The sequence below is a fragment of the Micrasema longulum genome, unplaced genomic scaffold (genome assembly GCF_059751315.1).
Source record: "Micrasema longulum isolate JH-2025_06_02 unplaced genomic scaffold, ASM5975131v1 h1tg000578l, whole genome shotgun sequence".
Classification (NCBI taxonomy): Eukaryota; Metazoa; Arthropoda; class Insecta; order Trichoptera; family Brachycentridae; genus Micrasema; species Micrasema longulum.
Genome location: NW_028277774.1, coordinates 766852 through 782621, shown reverse-complemented (window position 1 = coordinate 782621; position 15770 = coordinate 766852). Strand labels below are relative to the sequence as shown.

Below are 15770 nucleotides of genomic sequence, written 5' to 3'. Positions count from 1 at the left end.
TTCGCGTTACTTTTCTAAAGCGATATTTAAGTTTGATTAAAATTAAAATTATAACAAATTGTTTAAATTCAAATTCATTTATTGGGCCAAAATAACATTACAAATAAAACAAAGTAAATCTTAAATAAGAATTAAATTGGATCATCTTTAAGCAATAGTTGGATATTTTGAAGAGAGAGATTTGCTTCTTAAACATAGATTTTTTGATGTGATATTGAGTCACTTTTGACAGGGTTAGTGTGAACACTCATCAAAAGGATCAATGTTTTATTTTCAACCAAATGTTATAAGAATTTACAGTGGTTAAGAATATTTCAAAGAAGGGAATATGAAAGTCTAAAAATTTACAGGGCTTATGACCTGTCGCTGGCGGGTTTAAGTGGCTTACTGAGTCTCATTTGTAGGTAATTCACAAAAGACGCGGTTTATGTTAAATGCGTGTTTATACGCATTACGTAACTTTTACGGAATACGAGAGTAATGGCGATGATGAGTCAAACTGGCTGCATTTGAACTGCACGCTGGAACAGAATGTATACCTTGGGCTGACTTGGATGGGCTGACTCTTCGGGCTGACTTGCTTGGAATGACTCTTCGGGCTGACTGGGCATTACTACTCCCGGTGGTATCTTTTTGGACCACGTTCCTTTGTTCTTCATGTTTCCATAGTAGGAACGAAGTTAATGTTCTGAGACGTTGCTCTTATATGGACAGATGTTTTATGTGCAAAACTATAAATTTTACTGAGTATTCAATATTAAATGATGATTTGCTTCATCGGTCGTTGCTCTATATTTTAGGCGAAAGCATTGCAAGTGTATGTGCACATTTACTATTTTACCTACGTTTATACATATGTCTTCAATTCTTCCATCCTTTAATTTAAATGACGTTTAAAAGCTAAAAACTTTTATATCTGTAGGTGAGATTAATCTTACTGAATTATTTCACCTACATATTTAATATATATATAAAAGCTTTTTTAAACTTTGGTGAAATAACAGATACTGTCATTTCAAGCCTAATGGTGGAACTTCATGATGAAGTTGGCTGTATTATTGCCCGAAGTAAAAAGGCTAAAGTAACTGTTTTATGCCGGAAAACAACAAAAATTTATTCAAGTTCCCATTTAAATTTTAATTATTTTTTAGGAGGGAATCATGGCATTTTTCAATTTGTCGTAAATAACAGCATTCAAACAGTAATACGCTGTAAGAATTGAAAGAAAATCTTAGACGTTTAACAAGTCATTATTTTATTTTTTTATTCGTCATTGGGTAAAATTAATACAAAACATAACTACCGAACACAAAAATATTACAGCATCCAACTGCTATGCTATAAAATGTAGGAATGAAAATTGTGATAAAAAAAAACAAACAAATAAACCATCATGCCGTTTCCCATAGGAGTGGGCAGAGAGGATAGAACGCCATATCACTCTGTTTTTGCGTAAAGACCTCGCTTTCTGTACATTCCTACATCTCATGCGAGCGCGCCGATTATTTAGATTTTTTACACGTGTACTTATATTTGTTGGATTTCATTACATTTTTATTCAGTTTATCGCCGTCCATTAGCTCAACTTATCGAAACCGACGCGGGACTCCTTTCTTGATTTTGTAGATAATTACTATCTCGGAAAATGTGCACCCAGCGTAATGTGAGAAGATAGTCGAAATCAATCAAGAAGATTTTAGTGCTACCAAACAATGTGCGAATCATTTTAAATTACAAATTGCTTCAACAGTATTTTGGATCGATGCGCTCGAATGCAATCCGAAACTAATTCACACACCACGGAGTCACGCTTCTGTCGTTTGAAATGTCCGAACGCAATCAGCAAAAATGTTTAATCAATTCATTCGTAATTGATTTCAGCACCAGTCCAGCTGGATTGGACGGGCCTGGAAACGTGGGTATTCTATTGTCACGCGAAAAGGAAATTTGCGATGCAAAATGAAGCGAACTAGAACACATATTTATGGAAAACTAAAATTTGTCACCTGCCACGGACTGTCGTAAGTAGTTTTATTCCATTTGACACGTGTATGCTAACCTGTCGTTAAGGGTAAACTTCCGTGCCGTAAGGACTCGCTCCTGAGTAATGCGTTTATTCACGGCCGTCACAGCGGATTATTGTTCGCCCTAGATCGCGTGTCGAACCGGGGGTTTCGATATAAATACTGCAATTACTCTAACTGATAGTTAAAAGAAAAACTACAGAATGTTTAGATTGGCGTCAAACTAACGTAATGTTTTTTTGTTTTATTAATTGAAGAAATCATAATTAAAAAATAAAAACAAGCAATGATGTTAATGCTCCAAGAGGAAAATTGCAAGTGCAATATCAATATCATTGTACTTATATAAAAAAACGCAATTCAGGATTCAGCCCCAGGATACATATTTTATCTTTACATATAAAATTCCTCGGTACGTGTGATGTCACCGTATTCCTCCTAAACGGCTCAACAGATTTACGTGCGGTTTTCAGAGAAATATAGATTTTTGCGCTGTGCGTGTTCGTAGATATTAAACCTACGTATTACATATTACATTTAATTACATATTTTATTAGTACGAAATATTTCCAATCAGCAAAAGTGCTGGTATGAGGGGATATTATTTATAATAACACAATAGTTTAAAAAAAAATTCAATAAAATAACATCACATATCACTCGTCACACGGGCTGTAAGAACTGTTTTATTTAGGTGTTTTGTATATTTTTTAGATCATTAGAAAGTGAATTGTAAAAAATTATCGCTGTATACAAAAAACTGTTTCTTTTTCTGTTGGTCCTAGGTTATTCGCAAGTTAAATTATTTGATGCTCTTGTATTTATTTTATGTATGTTGTAGTTAAAGTTAAATTTATATTTGTCTTTATTTCATTCTTTTTCATCGTAAATATCTTTTTTTTTCTGTGTGAATCAATTCCTCTAGATTGAGCATTTTTGTTATTCTATATAAATCTGTGGTTCTAGTATATTTATTAAAATTAATGTTACTTTAAGTGCTTTATTCATTTTTCTTTGTATTGATTCTTGCATATGTTTACTACATATTAAAATCTTCTATCGAATATGTAAAAAAAAGGTTAGGAGCATAAATGTTTTATTCATCGATCTACCAGGGTTACATTTGAGGAGAATGCATTTACAAAAAAATGGAAAGATGTTGTTTTTTTGTGTATAAAAAAAGTGTTTTTATAATGTTCACAAACAACATTTGTTTTTTGTGGATCTTAATCAGATTCTTTCCTTAAATTCCTTATAATTTCTACCCATTTATTTATTTTTACTGGATTTTTGGTAATACTAAAATAACACAAAATTCAATACATTTTTAAAAATAGTTTTCCTCCATAAGTACACCCCTCTGTTGGTGAAAAGACCGGAGTTTGACGTTTGCAAAAAGAATGCCATATATTTTTTGTTTTGGAATTCAACCATAAACAAATACCTAGGTACCTACTTAAATCCAATATTTGAATATTAACAATTTTTAGCTTTGGAAATTAATCACAAACAGGTACCTAGGTACTAACCTACTTATCAATGAAAAGTCTTTTTCCAAGCTTATAGCAGGCAAGCTGACGTTCGAACAGAGCAACGTCTGTTGGGTCCGCTAGTATATATATACATACATATAAACGAATTTATGTAGGTTTGTTCTTTATAGACTCAATAACCACTGGACCAATTTAGATACGATTTTTTGCAAAATAATCTATTTTACGTGAATTAGGTTTGCAAATAATAATATCTTGAATATGTTGATAATAATTCCAAATCCGTTTACACAAGCACCTAATTACTTAATCGTCTAGATATTTTATCACGATTTACAAATATTTTAACAAATCGACGGTCCCTACGCATACTTTCGAATCTGTATTTTGCAAGGTTTACGGGAGAGCAAAAACAAAGCTTTCTATTTTTTTAAGAAGTTATCAGATACTGTAGAATTGACGAACATGTGTATTGAAATACGATACATACATGTTTGGAAATATGGAGGACCCATTTAAAAAAGAAATACGAATGTTCAGGCATTTAAAGATATTATATTCGGATATTTTAGTTAACGGATGAATACCGAATATACAAATGTTAAAACATAATAAATGGGATAAAATGGCGAATGTTGTAGTGTTAAAGTGACCTCTTAAACCAGCCAATGACACTAGGCTTAAATTTTCTTTGCTTAAAAATATTTCCCATCTCTAGAGATCATTTGTCGAAACCGATTATTGATTCTCATAAAAATAAATCAGAATTTCCGTTAAATATTTTTTTTATTCAATAATGATAAAAAAACTGTGTAAGTAAATTGAAATAACCGACGGAGAAATAGAGCATAAACAAAATTTATTTATTTAAAAAGCTTCTTTATATTTATTTTACTTTCGGTATGTTAAAAAAAGAGTAGAAATTAATTGGGAACGATGGTAGTCACATGGTTTTCTATTTATGATTAAACTTCAAAATTACCAGTTCTGAATTAATAAGCTCTGTGTCTTTTTTATTTATTTATTTGCTGATCGACTATAAAAATAGTTTTTAAAAACGTATTTTTCGTTTTATCAGGGCTGTGATTTTGAAGTTTTGTAATTACTCCACCTGTGACGCCACAAGTTCTCTTCAGTGAGTTCTGCTGATTGGTGAGTTGGCTTTTCGTAAACAGAAAAAAAAATCTATCACACCACTCCATCATTGATTGATTCGGAAGAACCAGTGACGTCATTCAAAGTATTTTTCAGTTTTTTCATCCATTTTCGGGAAACTACGTAATACAATTAAATGCTCTAATTTTTACCGCGCATCAGAAAACATTGTTTATATCCAATTTCCCGTAACACCGAACATCCTCATTATTTAATAAACGTCCCGACTTTTTAAAAACCCTTGACTAAACAAGCCATATATTATTTTTCTAGCTAAAAATCAGCTATAGTTTCGATTTTTACTATCTTCGAGAATTTTTTTGTTCAATCAATTTTCTGTTTTTTCTCTACACCTACAACAAACTAAACAATATAACACTTTAGTCGGAAGCAAATACATATATATTCAGTAGAATACTCTTTGTGCAAGCAGATTATCTGCAAAGCTTGGATTTGTAGAGGAGAGCAGGCGAGGCTTATTATTCAAGTCGCCCCTTCCCTACCCGTTTTACATGAAATAAAGATATCCCTTGAAATAAGAGTGAAAATTAAACAGATTTTGCAATAAATATTATTTTCCTGTCTTCTATTTCTACCGTCAAAGAGAAAATTCAATTTTTCGTCTTTGATATTTAGCCGTTGTGATTTCAACTTTGAGAGAGCACTTTTGTTTGAACATTTAAGAGTTTCCGGAGTATCAAGATTAGTTGATCAAAGTTCGTATATTTTTCCGGCCATTGGTTAACTATAGTTGTTTTTGAGTTGAGTTTATTTTTATCTTTTGCGGACATTTTCAACTACACTACAGCATCTTTGTCACAAAATAATGTAATATTGTGAAATTTAGATTCGGTGTATACCCATAACAATTCCTAAATAAAACCGAAACACCTCGTAATTGCTCGAAATCGGCAATAAGCAATAGGTATCATCAGCATACTTATCAAAAAAACATTTTTAAAATTAGTATATTCAATGTACCTATTTTACAAAAAAGAAGTCTAGACGGGCAGTAAAATGAACTTCTGGGCCCCGATCACAATGGAAATTCAACACAGTTAGCAAAGTTAACAGAGTTATCGAAGAAGACTTGAGTGTAGATCTCTGATCTGGGCACCCCACGAATTGAAGTACTCTCCTATGCTGGAGATGGTCCAGAAAAAAATTCTGAGGTATCTTTACTTAAGGGAGTGCGGATATTATCCGTGGTTGTACCCGTCTGACTTCATACTGGGAATGCTTGGCTACAATTGTTTGGAGAAAAGAAGAAATGCACACTTGCTTAAGTATTTTTTCCGATTGATCCGTGGTATTACGATCAACATAGGTGTAACGGAGAGTATTTTTCTTTATGTTCCTAATGACTACTTTAGATATAGACAGTTTAAGCTGTTTTATCTTCCTGCTTGCAGAACCAACCTGCCGATGGTTATGCTAGTAGGAAGAGCAATGTTTTTACTCAACCGTATGTCTTGGGATATTGACATCTTTTATATTAGTGAAAAAAAAATCAGAGAGGATAGCATTCTTTCTCTATAACTGCTGTATTCATTTTTTCGTTTTATGTATGCATTGAAACAATTTGTAATGAGCATAAACGTTTAAAAAATAAATAAATTGAAATTGAAAATAAATTGAAAATCTTCGACCGTCTATAAAGAAAACCGATATTATTTTTGTACGAAAATGAGTTTTTTACAAATTTGATTAAATTAAGGGACAGGAGAACTATTAATGATTTATTAGTTCTATTCAAAATCGTTAATTCAGTATTGGACAGCACTGAAATTTTGGCCCTCGTTGGTTTTAAAGTACCAGTTAGAGTGACTAGGCTAGTTCAACTTTATCACTGCAACAATCACATCTCAATATATTCTAGCAATTCAGTACTGAATCGTCTACATGCGCTGGGTAATAAACATTCGGATTTAGGTGACATATTTTTATTGAAATTTCCAGCTTTTAAACAATTACTTGTAAAACATTTTAGTGTGGAATCAATATTTTAATTATGTTCTTTCTAAGTAAGCATTGAAAAAGTTGTTACTGTATATACTCCACTGCAAATACTTACGTACATATGTATGTAATGTAAAAGGTACTTGTACCGTTAATTCTTGAAAAAATAAAATAAAATTGCATTAACATTTAAAGTATCTTCATTGGTAACCTATAATTGAACATGTTTAAAAGAAAAAAAATGTATGCATATTCTGCTTTTCATACAGAAAACGTAATTTTACTTTGTAGATAAAATTGAAAATGAATGTTATCTTCCCATTGTAATCGGGCCCTGAAACTAAAGATAAGGCATGTCTGACCTATGGGTCAGTTTTATAACATTAGCTCGGTGTGTTTATCGAAATAAACATTATTGTAATGACTGGAAATAAATTAAATACTAAAAACTGTAATTTTTAAATAACCAATTAACATTTTTTTCCCCGTTGTTTTGCAATAACTTCATACCTACGTTTTTGTTTATCAAAAAGTATCAAGTATAACCTCAATATCAAATACATAGATGGCGCTCCAAACGCGCTAGCGAAAGCTTTCCTTGTTTCATGACATATATACAAAAACCAAAAATGTCACCGATATGGATATTCGCTAATAGGCGGAATGGGGAATGTTGTAGAATTCTACATAAAAGTGGCCACTTGAACCCAACCTATGACAGGTCATAAGCCCTGTAAACGCTCGAATATCCATAATCTTGAAACAAAAATTCTACCCATCTCTGTAGTGATATAAATAATAAAAAGTATCAATATTTATCGAATCGGGTTGTGGTCCCGTGACTAATGTCTCGAACTTCAAAATGAAATATTTGGGTAAATCATAAGAACGCAAATATTTCTTAAATTTGAAAAAAAAAACCTACCCATATTACAAAATAAGACTTTAACAACTAATTGAGTTTATTGTTTTCATAATGTTTCTACAAAAAAATACGCAGGGAAGATTGAACTCCAATTAAAAATCAGTGACAAACTGTTGCTTTGGAGCGTATTTCAAGAATTTGATTATTTGAAACTAGGAACACTAATCCTTGGGTCTGCAAGTATTATTCTTATTCAGCGTTTTCACATATAAATTTTCTGATTTAAATATATTTTTATAAAATATTATTACTCACGCACGGAGGCTCCGGGTTTGAATCTCCAAATGGTTAAGATTTTTCTTAAGCCTAAGTTTTCTGTTCTAAAATCAGCTAATTTGCCTGTATTTATGCAAAAATGTTATCAAACGAGCATCAAAATACATGGCATTCGTATTTAAAAATGATGGTGTATTTATTTCAGATTGTGAATTCCGGCGGTACAGCGGTTCTCAACTGTTCGGTGAGCGGGTCCCCGCTCGGCCCCGTCCAATGGCTGCACGACGGAGTGCCGGTGGGTAGTGGCCCGCACGACGCGCACGACGGGCGTGCGCGTGTGCACGGCGCCCTGTCTCTCGTGCTCAGCTCAGTGCGCAGGACGGACGCGGGAATGTACCAGTGCATCGTGCGCAACGACATGGAGAGTGCGCAAGCCAGTGCGGAAATTAGACTCGGAGGTGAGTCGCCTAATTAAAAAAAATACCATACGAAAAAAGTCCCATGACTGGATTTAAAGCGAGAGACTCATCATATTGCCTTCATGTAAAACATTATCTTAGGACTATTATTATTATTACGGCCATTTTTGTGAAAATCACCTCGAAGGCCATGTACAGTAAATACCCCAACACGACTTGCGGTTACAGAGCACATGGACGGTTGGGATTCTTCTTCCTTGTTTTCAATCATGATAGATCATGGGTGACCAAAGTATCGGCCGCGTATCCATTCTTAGTCACCCGCCTGTCTGATGCGTTGGAAAAAAATCTGTTTCATAAGACACTGGACAATTTTTTCTATTGTCAATTTACAAAAGTGTATCCATTTTGTTTACATTTCATATAAATTTCTTCATTATGGTTTCATCCATCCCCATTTTGTCCATCTACATTTTATACAATTAATGCAATCAAAACAAAACATCGCTTCCGTTGGACAGATTACTATTTGGCACCATGTTTAAGTAGCTATGAAACTTTTTTTTTCTTTTTTATTATTTTAGTTTATTAACATAAACGGCAAATCTGCCTTTTACAAAAATTGTTAATACTTACGTATTTGGCTTAATATATATATATTTAAAAACATAAATTTCCTTTTACCCAAGATTCATAAAAAAAAATTACCTAAAAATTATTCTACATATTAAGTAGATAGTTTAAACAATTCAAGAATAAATGTACAAAACAAATTAAATAATAAAATAAGTAATAAAACAAGAAAATCATAAGTATTGTTTTATACATCTGGGCAAAGTGAAGAAAAATTTGTATATATTATGAAATGCATAAATAAATAAATATAATTACCATTCACCATTTTTGAAAAAGTTCAAAAGGTTTGTTCTATCGGAACAATACCCTACACTAAATATATCAGATACGTGAAAATAACTATTGCCGAGTTCATGAAGACTGTTTAATACGACATTACAAGTATACACTGTCCGTGAATTGTTGCTACAAAACGGTGGCACCTGTCTAGTCATTCTTCTAGGCACCCTGAAGTTGATGAGAGACAACAGATCAGGGCAATTCCATATTGAATTTACAATTTTGAATAAATTTAAAAGGTCTATAATTTTTCTTCTATCGTTAAGTTTTAACAAATTTAATGTTTTTTTATTAATAAATCGTAATTTAAAAATTCATGACTGATTCTTAGTTTAAAATAAATAATAGTTTTTATGATAAGTTTACTGAAAGTATGCGATGTTATGTTTTCAAGGCGCCCTCTCATACGGGCGTTATAAATTACAAATATAAATTGTTAATATTTACGAATTGTAATGCCCATAAAAAACATATTGATTGCCTTAATAAAATAGAAGAAAATCACGCTTTATTTACATACTATTTTTATGTTTATGTGAAGTCATCGTTAATTACTGTTATTAAAATAACTTTACATTGAAATGGTGTTAGTATTATCTATATTTATTTTTGATTTAAACGTATTTTTCACTTAAAATTATTCCTTTTAATGTTAGTAACCGCCGCCAAAAATTCTGAAAGCAGGTCGCCCGTAGTAGTTAAAACTTCGACCATATATTATTATATGTGCTAGATTACAACACATCTTGCAGCTTTAAAGCGCTATACAAGAAAAAATCTAGTCACTCATTTTTAAAAAAAAATATTGACTTTGATGTTTTTTTTTAAAAAATAATCTTTTACAAATTGGAGCTAGATGACACCACGTCGTGCAGCTATAAAGCAATTATATCACGGCCGTTGATAGTATTTCACAAAAATGAGGTAAGAAGCAGAAAACCATAATAATATGTCAAATTAAGAAAATAAATCGATAGGTTCCTACAAAGTTGATGTATTAATAACTCTGATTAAAATTACCAATAATAATTATTTGCCCACCGGTTTAGCTAAGGTTCATTAATTTTTAAATGCGTATCCAACAGATAAATAAATTAGTTTAGCAAATAATTTAAAACCATGTCATTTGATTGACGCAATACATGGAAAATCACGAAGTTATGTGCTTCAAAAATATAAATTATAACATACAAACGAATTCATGTTTTCGCTATCTTTGAGGGTTGATTTTTTATGTTGTTCATAATATATTTCAAACGGTTATCTTTTTTAGATACGGCCCCAGAACTCCAGTATACATTTATAGAGCAAGCACTCCGTGGGGGTCCCGCCGTGTCCCTCCGCTGTACGGCCGCCGGGGCTCCACCTCCTCGCTTCCAGTGGCTGCTAGACGGACAACCGCTCACAGCAATGTCTAGAGGGCTTAGGTCAGTACAATCTGCAGATTATAGAATACAAGTAAATTAGTTCAAGCGACAACATTATTTGGACGAAAATGTTATATTTCTCTGGCCCCAGACGACAATGCTAGACCACTAGAAATAAAATCAGATCAAAACCGTTGTAAATATCAATTTCTATAAAGACATCGATACGAGATAGATAAAAACTGTCTTAGTCTGGTCACTTTCAAATAAATTTTATGGTTTACATTATTGTGGCAAATTTTCTTAAAATAGTACAAGTAATGATATTGCTACTTTATATTTATTTTATTCTTGTATTTGCAGATAATGTGCGTAGATGCAATAGTTTTTTTTCTGTTTTGAATATTTAAAAAAATACTTATAATGATTGAAGTTCAACAACTCGGTAAACAGTAAAAAAAATATTAATAATTCATCAACAAAAAATATGTACCTACCAATTATAGTGTAAATGAATTATTTTCTCCGATCGAGTTTATCAACAATTAAACCCTACTCCGTAATTAGCCCTTACATAATATTACAATCGTATGTCATAAAAACGTTTTGGTCCTTCATTAATGTAGGTAGCTACCGTTGCACAGTCATTAAATTTGCAAAAAAACAAGCCTTTGAACGCAAATTGCGTTAATTAACTTGTAACGCTCATTATGAATTTTGCGAAAGCCTTAAAGGACAGGTAGGAATTTACCTTATAAAATAAGCATTTTAATATGTAATTACTTATTCTTTGCGAACCATACCTACTTTTAATGTTTTTATGTACCTACGTACTCGTATAATAAACGATCAAGGAAAAGGAGAATTTATTATTTTTTGAATAAATACCTAAATTCTAAATTACATTCGAGATGGGTTGTGGTCCCGAGGTAATGTCGCGGATCTGGAGGTCTGAGGTTCGAACTCCGCTCTATCGGAACATGTTTCCCATTTTTTTATTTCCACCAACAGAAAATGGCTTCCACATAGAAATATTTGAGTTGGTAAATTAAAGGAGTGCACCTAGCTCATTAAAAATAGATTAATAAATTATACATTTATCCGGCTTTAAAGAAACAGAGCAAAAAATATTATATTAAAAAACATAACTAAATTATTTTTTATTAATTTAGCTTTGGCTTTATTACTTGAACTGATTCATATTAAAATACATATATTACGTCTTCAATAAGATAGTTGAAATTTATTTCAGGTACCAGATAGGACAATACGTAGGTAAAAGTGGCGAAGTACATAGTCACCTAAACATCTCTAGTGTTCGGTCTGAAGATGGAGGACTTTATTCCTGCAGGGCGACAAATTCTCTAGGAGAGGTCACGCACACTGCAAGACTTAATATATACGGTAAATTAATATTCAAAGTACTACATATTTATGCATAAAATATAAGCATGCCTGACCAAGCATGATTAAGTCAATATGGCCACAAAATTCTCGTCATTAAGCATCATCTATGTATGTTTATTGAATAATTTATCAACCGGAAATCATTTGATAAAACATTATTATAGTTGTGTGTGTTTTTTTTCATTTACGTTGTACGTTTTATTACTTTATATGAAATCAGTTATAGATTAATGAAAATTATTAGCATTAAACATATGTTTGCGTTTTAGGACCACCATACGTTCGATCAATTGCACCAATCAGAGCAGTGTCTGGGCGTGAGACGATTTTATACTGTCCATATTCTGGATATCCAATAAGGTAATACACATGCATTTATACATTCACTGTGGTAAAGAATCCCTTTTTGCGCGGTAATGTAACATCGTGTCACCACAAGCAAAAGACGGAATATTCTAAAGCTCAGGCATTTGAATAAAAAAAACATGGAGACACATAGTTTAATAACTCATTTTCCATAATTAAAAAAAAACATATATTCGCCGCTTATAATTCACGCGTGCATCCCCATCACTGTCAACAACCGACTGAACTTGTTTCACACAACACCGGCTACGGTGTCTACAGAACGGTGTCTCTGTCTTCTTTGGTAAGTTATATCTTCGTGCTTCCTCTAATACATATGTATTGCTGTATTTGCGGACATGATTTTTCGGGTAGCAAGGTTAAATATTTTTTGTATTCAAATCCAGAATAGTTATACAATTTTTTTTCCAGTCAAAAATGTTCATTTGAAGATTATAAAAAAATTTACTTCATCATTTAAAAAATAAGAGAAATATATCAAGTCTTGTATCGTATTTCGACTAGTGTGACATCGCAGCCACACAAGGATTTAGGATTTATTAGGATTTATTATATACTTTTAGGATTTCTTTTTCTTTGAAAAAAATCTTTTTAAATTTACAATTCTCGTTTTAGGAGAACACACAGCTTACTTATTTTTCATTTTATTTATACAAAACAATTGGCGTCAAAATTTTCAGCCAGGAATAATAGTTCTCTTAAGTACATAATAATATGTAATAATAACACTAGGGGGATTAAAAGCCCACCATTCACCCACAAATGTTTAAGTCCTGAAATACTCTGTCAGCCGTGAATAGAGTAAAATTATTTATAAATTATTCCTCATCTTCACCATAATCAGCCTATATTGGTCCACTGCAAGACATAGACCTCACTCTGTCTCTACTCTTCTGTTATGCCCCCCAAATCATTCCTAAGTAATGCAAACTATGCAAAAGCCAACATGCTCCTACCCTCAAGACTCAAGATGCCCCAATTAATTTTAATTCAACGTTAAAATATGTAGAAATTGATGAAAATAGTTATAATATGCAATACAAAAACATGAAAATACTCACAATGACAGTTTCAGCATCACCGGTACATTTATCGGCGGCCTCCGTGGTGTAGTGGTCAAGACGCTTGACTCACGCACGGGAGGTTCCGGGTTCGATTCCCGGTGAGAACACAAAAAAATAAAAATGTGATTTTTCTCAAGCCTGGGTGCTCTGTGATGTAATTCACCACTATAATTAGGCCTCCTGGCCTGTTGAGGTGCAAAAAAAAAATCTAATTTCAATCATATTAACAACTACAAGTTAAGAAACCACATTTTTTATGAGAATTTTGTATATCGTTCTTTCGTCTCCTTTTACTGAAAAAGGCGATTTTATTATTTATAAAAAGCCATCATTTTTACAAAAAAATAAGCTCGATTTTACAGTTTTTTTTAACGTACATAAAGTAATCATTTTAAATTAATGGTTTTTTACATTCAATAAAATGTATATTTTTCAATCTCGTTTTTCACACTTCTTAAATTATGCTTAAAAATATATAGAATTCATGACACCGTATTTTGAATCTCAATGTTTGCATTGGAAAATCTTTTGGTATTATTATTTTTAAATTTAAATACTTTCCTAAATAAACTAACTAATTTATTTTTATTATTAATTTTAAAATATGTCTTTCTCAAGTTCGGTAAAATGGGAGCGAGTTGGCGGTACTCCCATTATACCTTTAGCCAGTGGTCCTGTTGGAGCTGAAGGTTCGCTCAGGATAACCCGAGTTGATGCTTCTCATGCCGGAGCTTACACTTGTACGGTCAATGCTGCTGAAGGACAACAGGCGAGGAGGGACATTCAACTGATTGTTAACAGTGCGTAAAACCTTCAAATAATTCATTAATCACTTTTTATTGAAAAATGCTACATTTTTTTGTTTAAGATTATAATTCATTAAAAACGATCCAGATACCCTAATGTCCTTTAAACCACTGGGCGCGCTCAGGGAAATGATGATGATTTCGTATATTTTTTTTTAAGAGAGCATATGGAAGGAAAAAGTAAAAAACACATCACAACATCCAGACAATTGGGAGGAAATTTTTTTTTTTCTTGCGGCTGGCGGGAATCGAACCTACTTTCGAATTTATTTTCAGAATTGTTAAAAAATATTGATTAAGAGATACGCATCATATTATACGGGAAATCGAATACAATAAATTATCAACTTACTTTCTTTTTTATTTACATCTTTTATTTGCAAAAGGTGCTTTCAAATATTAAAAAGGGTTTATTTAATAATATTTGTGGTTTTATATGCCGATCTATTGTTTCGAGTCTATATCGATTACTTAAATAAATCGATGTGTACAAATGACCACAATTTTAGATTGCCCAACACTATCATCTGTCAAATTTGAAATTCAAGCTCGGAGTTTTGTTTTCTCGATCTTGTTTGATGTATTTATTTTTCTTTCGTGCGTTTATTCGCTCATTTTCTCAGCATTTTCTAAAAAAAACTCTTAGCGGCTCAAGGGAATTCGAACTAGCAATTTAAATTACCGGCTAAATATTTAAATCATTATTTTACCTTTTTGCTACTTAATTACTCATTATTACTTATAGATCCACCAGAAATTGAGCCATTCTCATTTCCTGCAAACCTTCAGGAGGGTCGAAGAGCACAGGTCGGCTGTAGTGTAAATTCAGGAGACATGCCAGTTTACTTATCCTGGTACAAGGATGGATCACCGATACCTGCCAGTCTTCAGGTTATAACTTTTCTTATTAAGTAAAACCAAAGCAAACGGATGTTCAGTTTATAAATCGAGTTGAAATTTAAGTACTTCGGATACTGTAAGTAGTTTGTGTAAATTATTTTTGCAATAAATGTTGCTTTATTGTGGCTTCAAAGCTACAATACTAATGCAATTGATTTAGAACACAAATGGCCAGCATGAAGCAAAATATGTTTTATTTTACATGCTTAAAGTAATAAAAGAAATTGATAGAAGTTATAAAGACATAATTTTTCCTCGTTCTTTTTAACATTTTCTGGCGCAGCAAGGATCAGGTAAATTATAATGTTTCAAAATAATAATTATACATGATATCTGGTGCAATAGTTATAAGTTATTACTTTTTTTTTGTTTGATGTCTCGGGTTTAATTCCTTCTTGGATAAACAACATAATGCTTTAAATCATAATTGTTTTCAAAACCTTTGTATTGATTTTGGAATGAATGGGCTTACATTCATTAGAGTTTTTGCAAGAATAAGTATGTGTATTTATAAACTGCAAAGTGATATAATATACAAAATAAACAAATAGAAGAAAATCAAAATGAAAAACAATAATTGGACTTGGAAAACAAAATGGCTGAATACATGTTTCAAAATGTTGATATAGATCAGCAAAAAATTCAATTAAATTAGCTATCCTTTCCATTGAATGGCCATCCCCTCAATTCTTCTCTTTTTGATTTCTATCCATATTTACTTTATTTCCTTTTTCTTTTTTTTAATAATGATTAA

At 32.0% G+C, this 15770-nt stretch overlaps 1 protein-coding gene across 3 annotated transcripts in view; it reads left to right on the top strand.

Annotated features, from left to right (window-relative positions):
- LOC148280467 (cell adhesion molecule Dscam1-like) overlaps positions 1-15770 on the top strand; it is a 139010-nt gene that overhangs the window by 93805 nt on the left and 29435 nt on the right. For 2 of the 3 annotated variants that reach the window (XM_088228336.1, XM_088228337.1), the window contains exons 6-11: positions 7978-8230; positions 10380-10533; positions 11726-11877; positions 12150-12240; positions 13929-14110; positions 14862-15007. In XM_088228336.1, the coding sequence (XP_088084462.1) occupies positions 7978-8230; positions 10380-10533; positions 11726-11877; positions 12150-12240; positions 13929-14110; positions 14862-15007 (978 nt within the window). Of the gene's footprint in view, positions 1-7977; positions 8231-10379; positions 10534-11725; positions 11878-12149; positions 12241-13928; positions 14111-14672; positions 15008-15770 lie in introns of those variants that run through there. The other variant, XM_088228338.1, reaches the window with a different exon arrangement.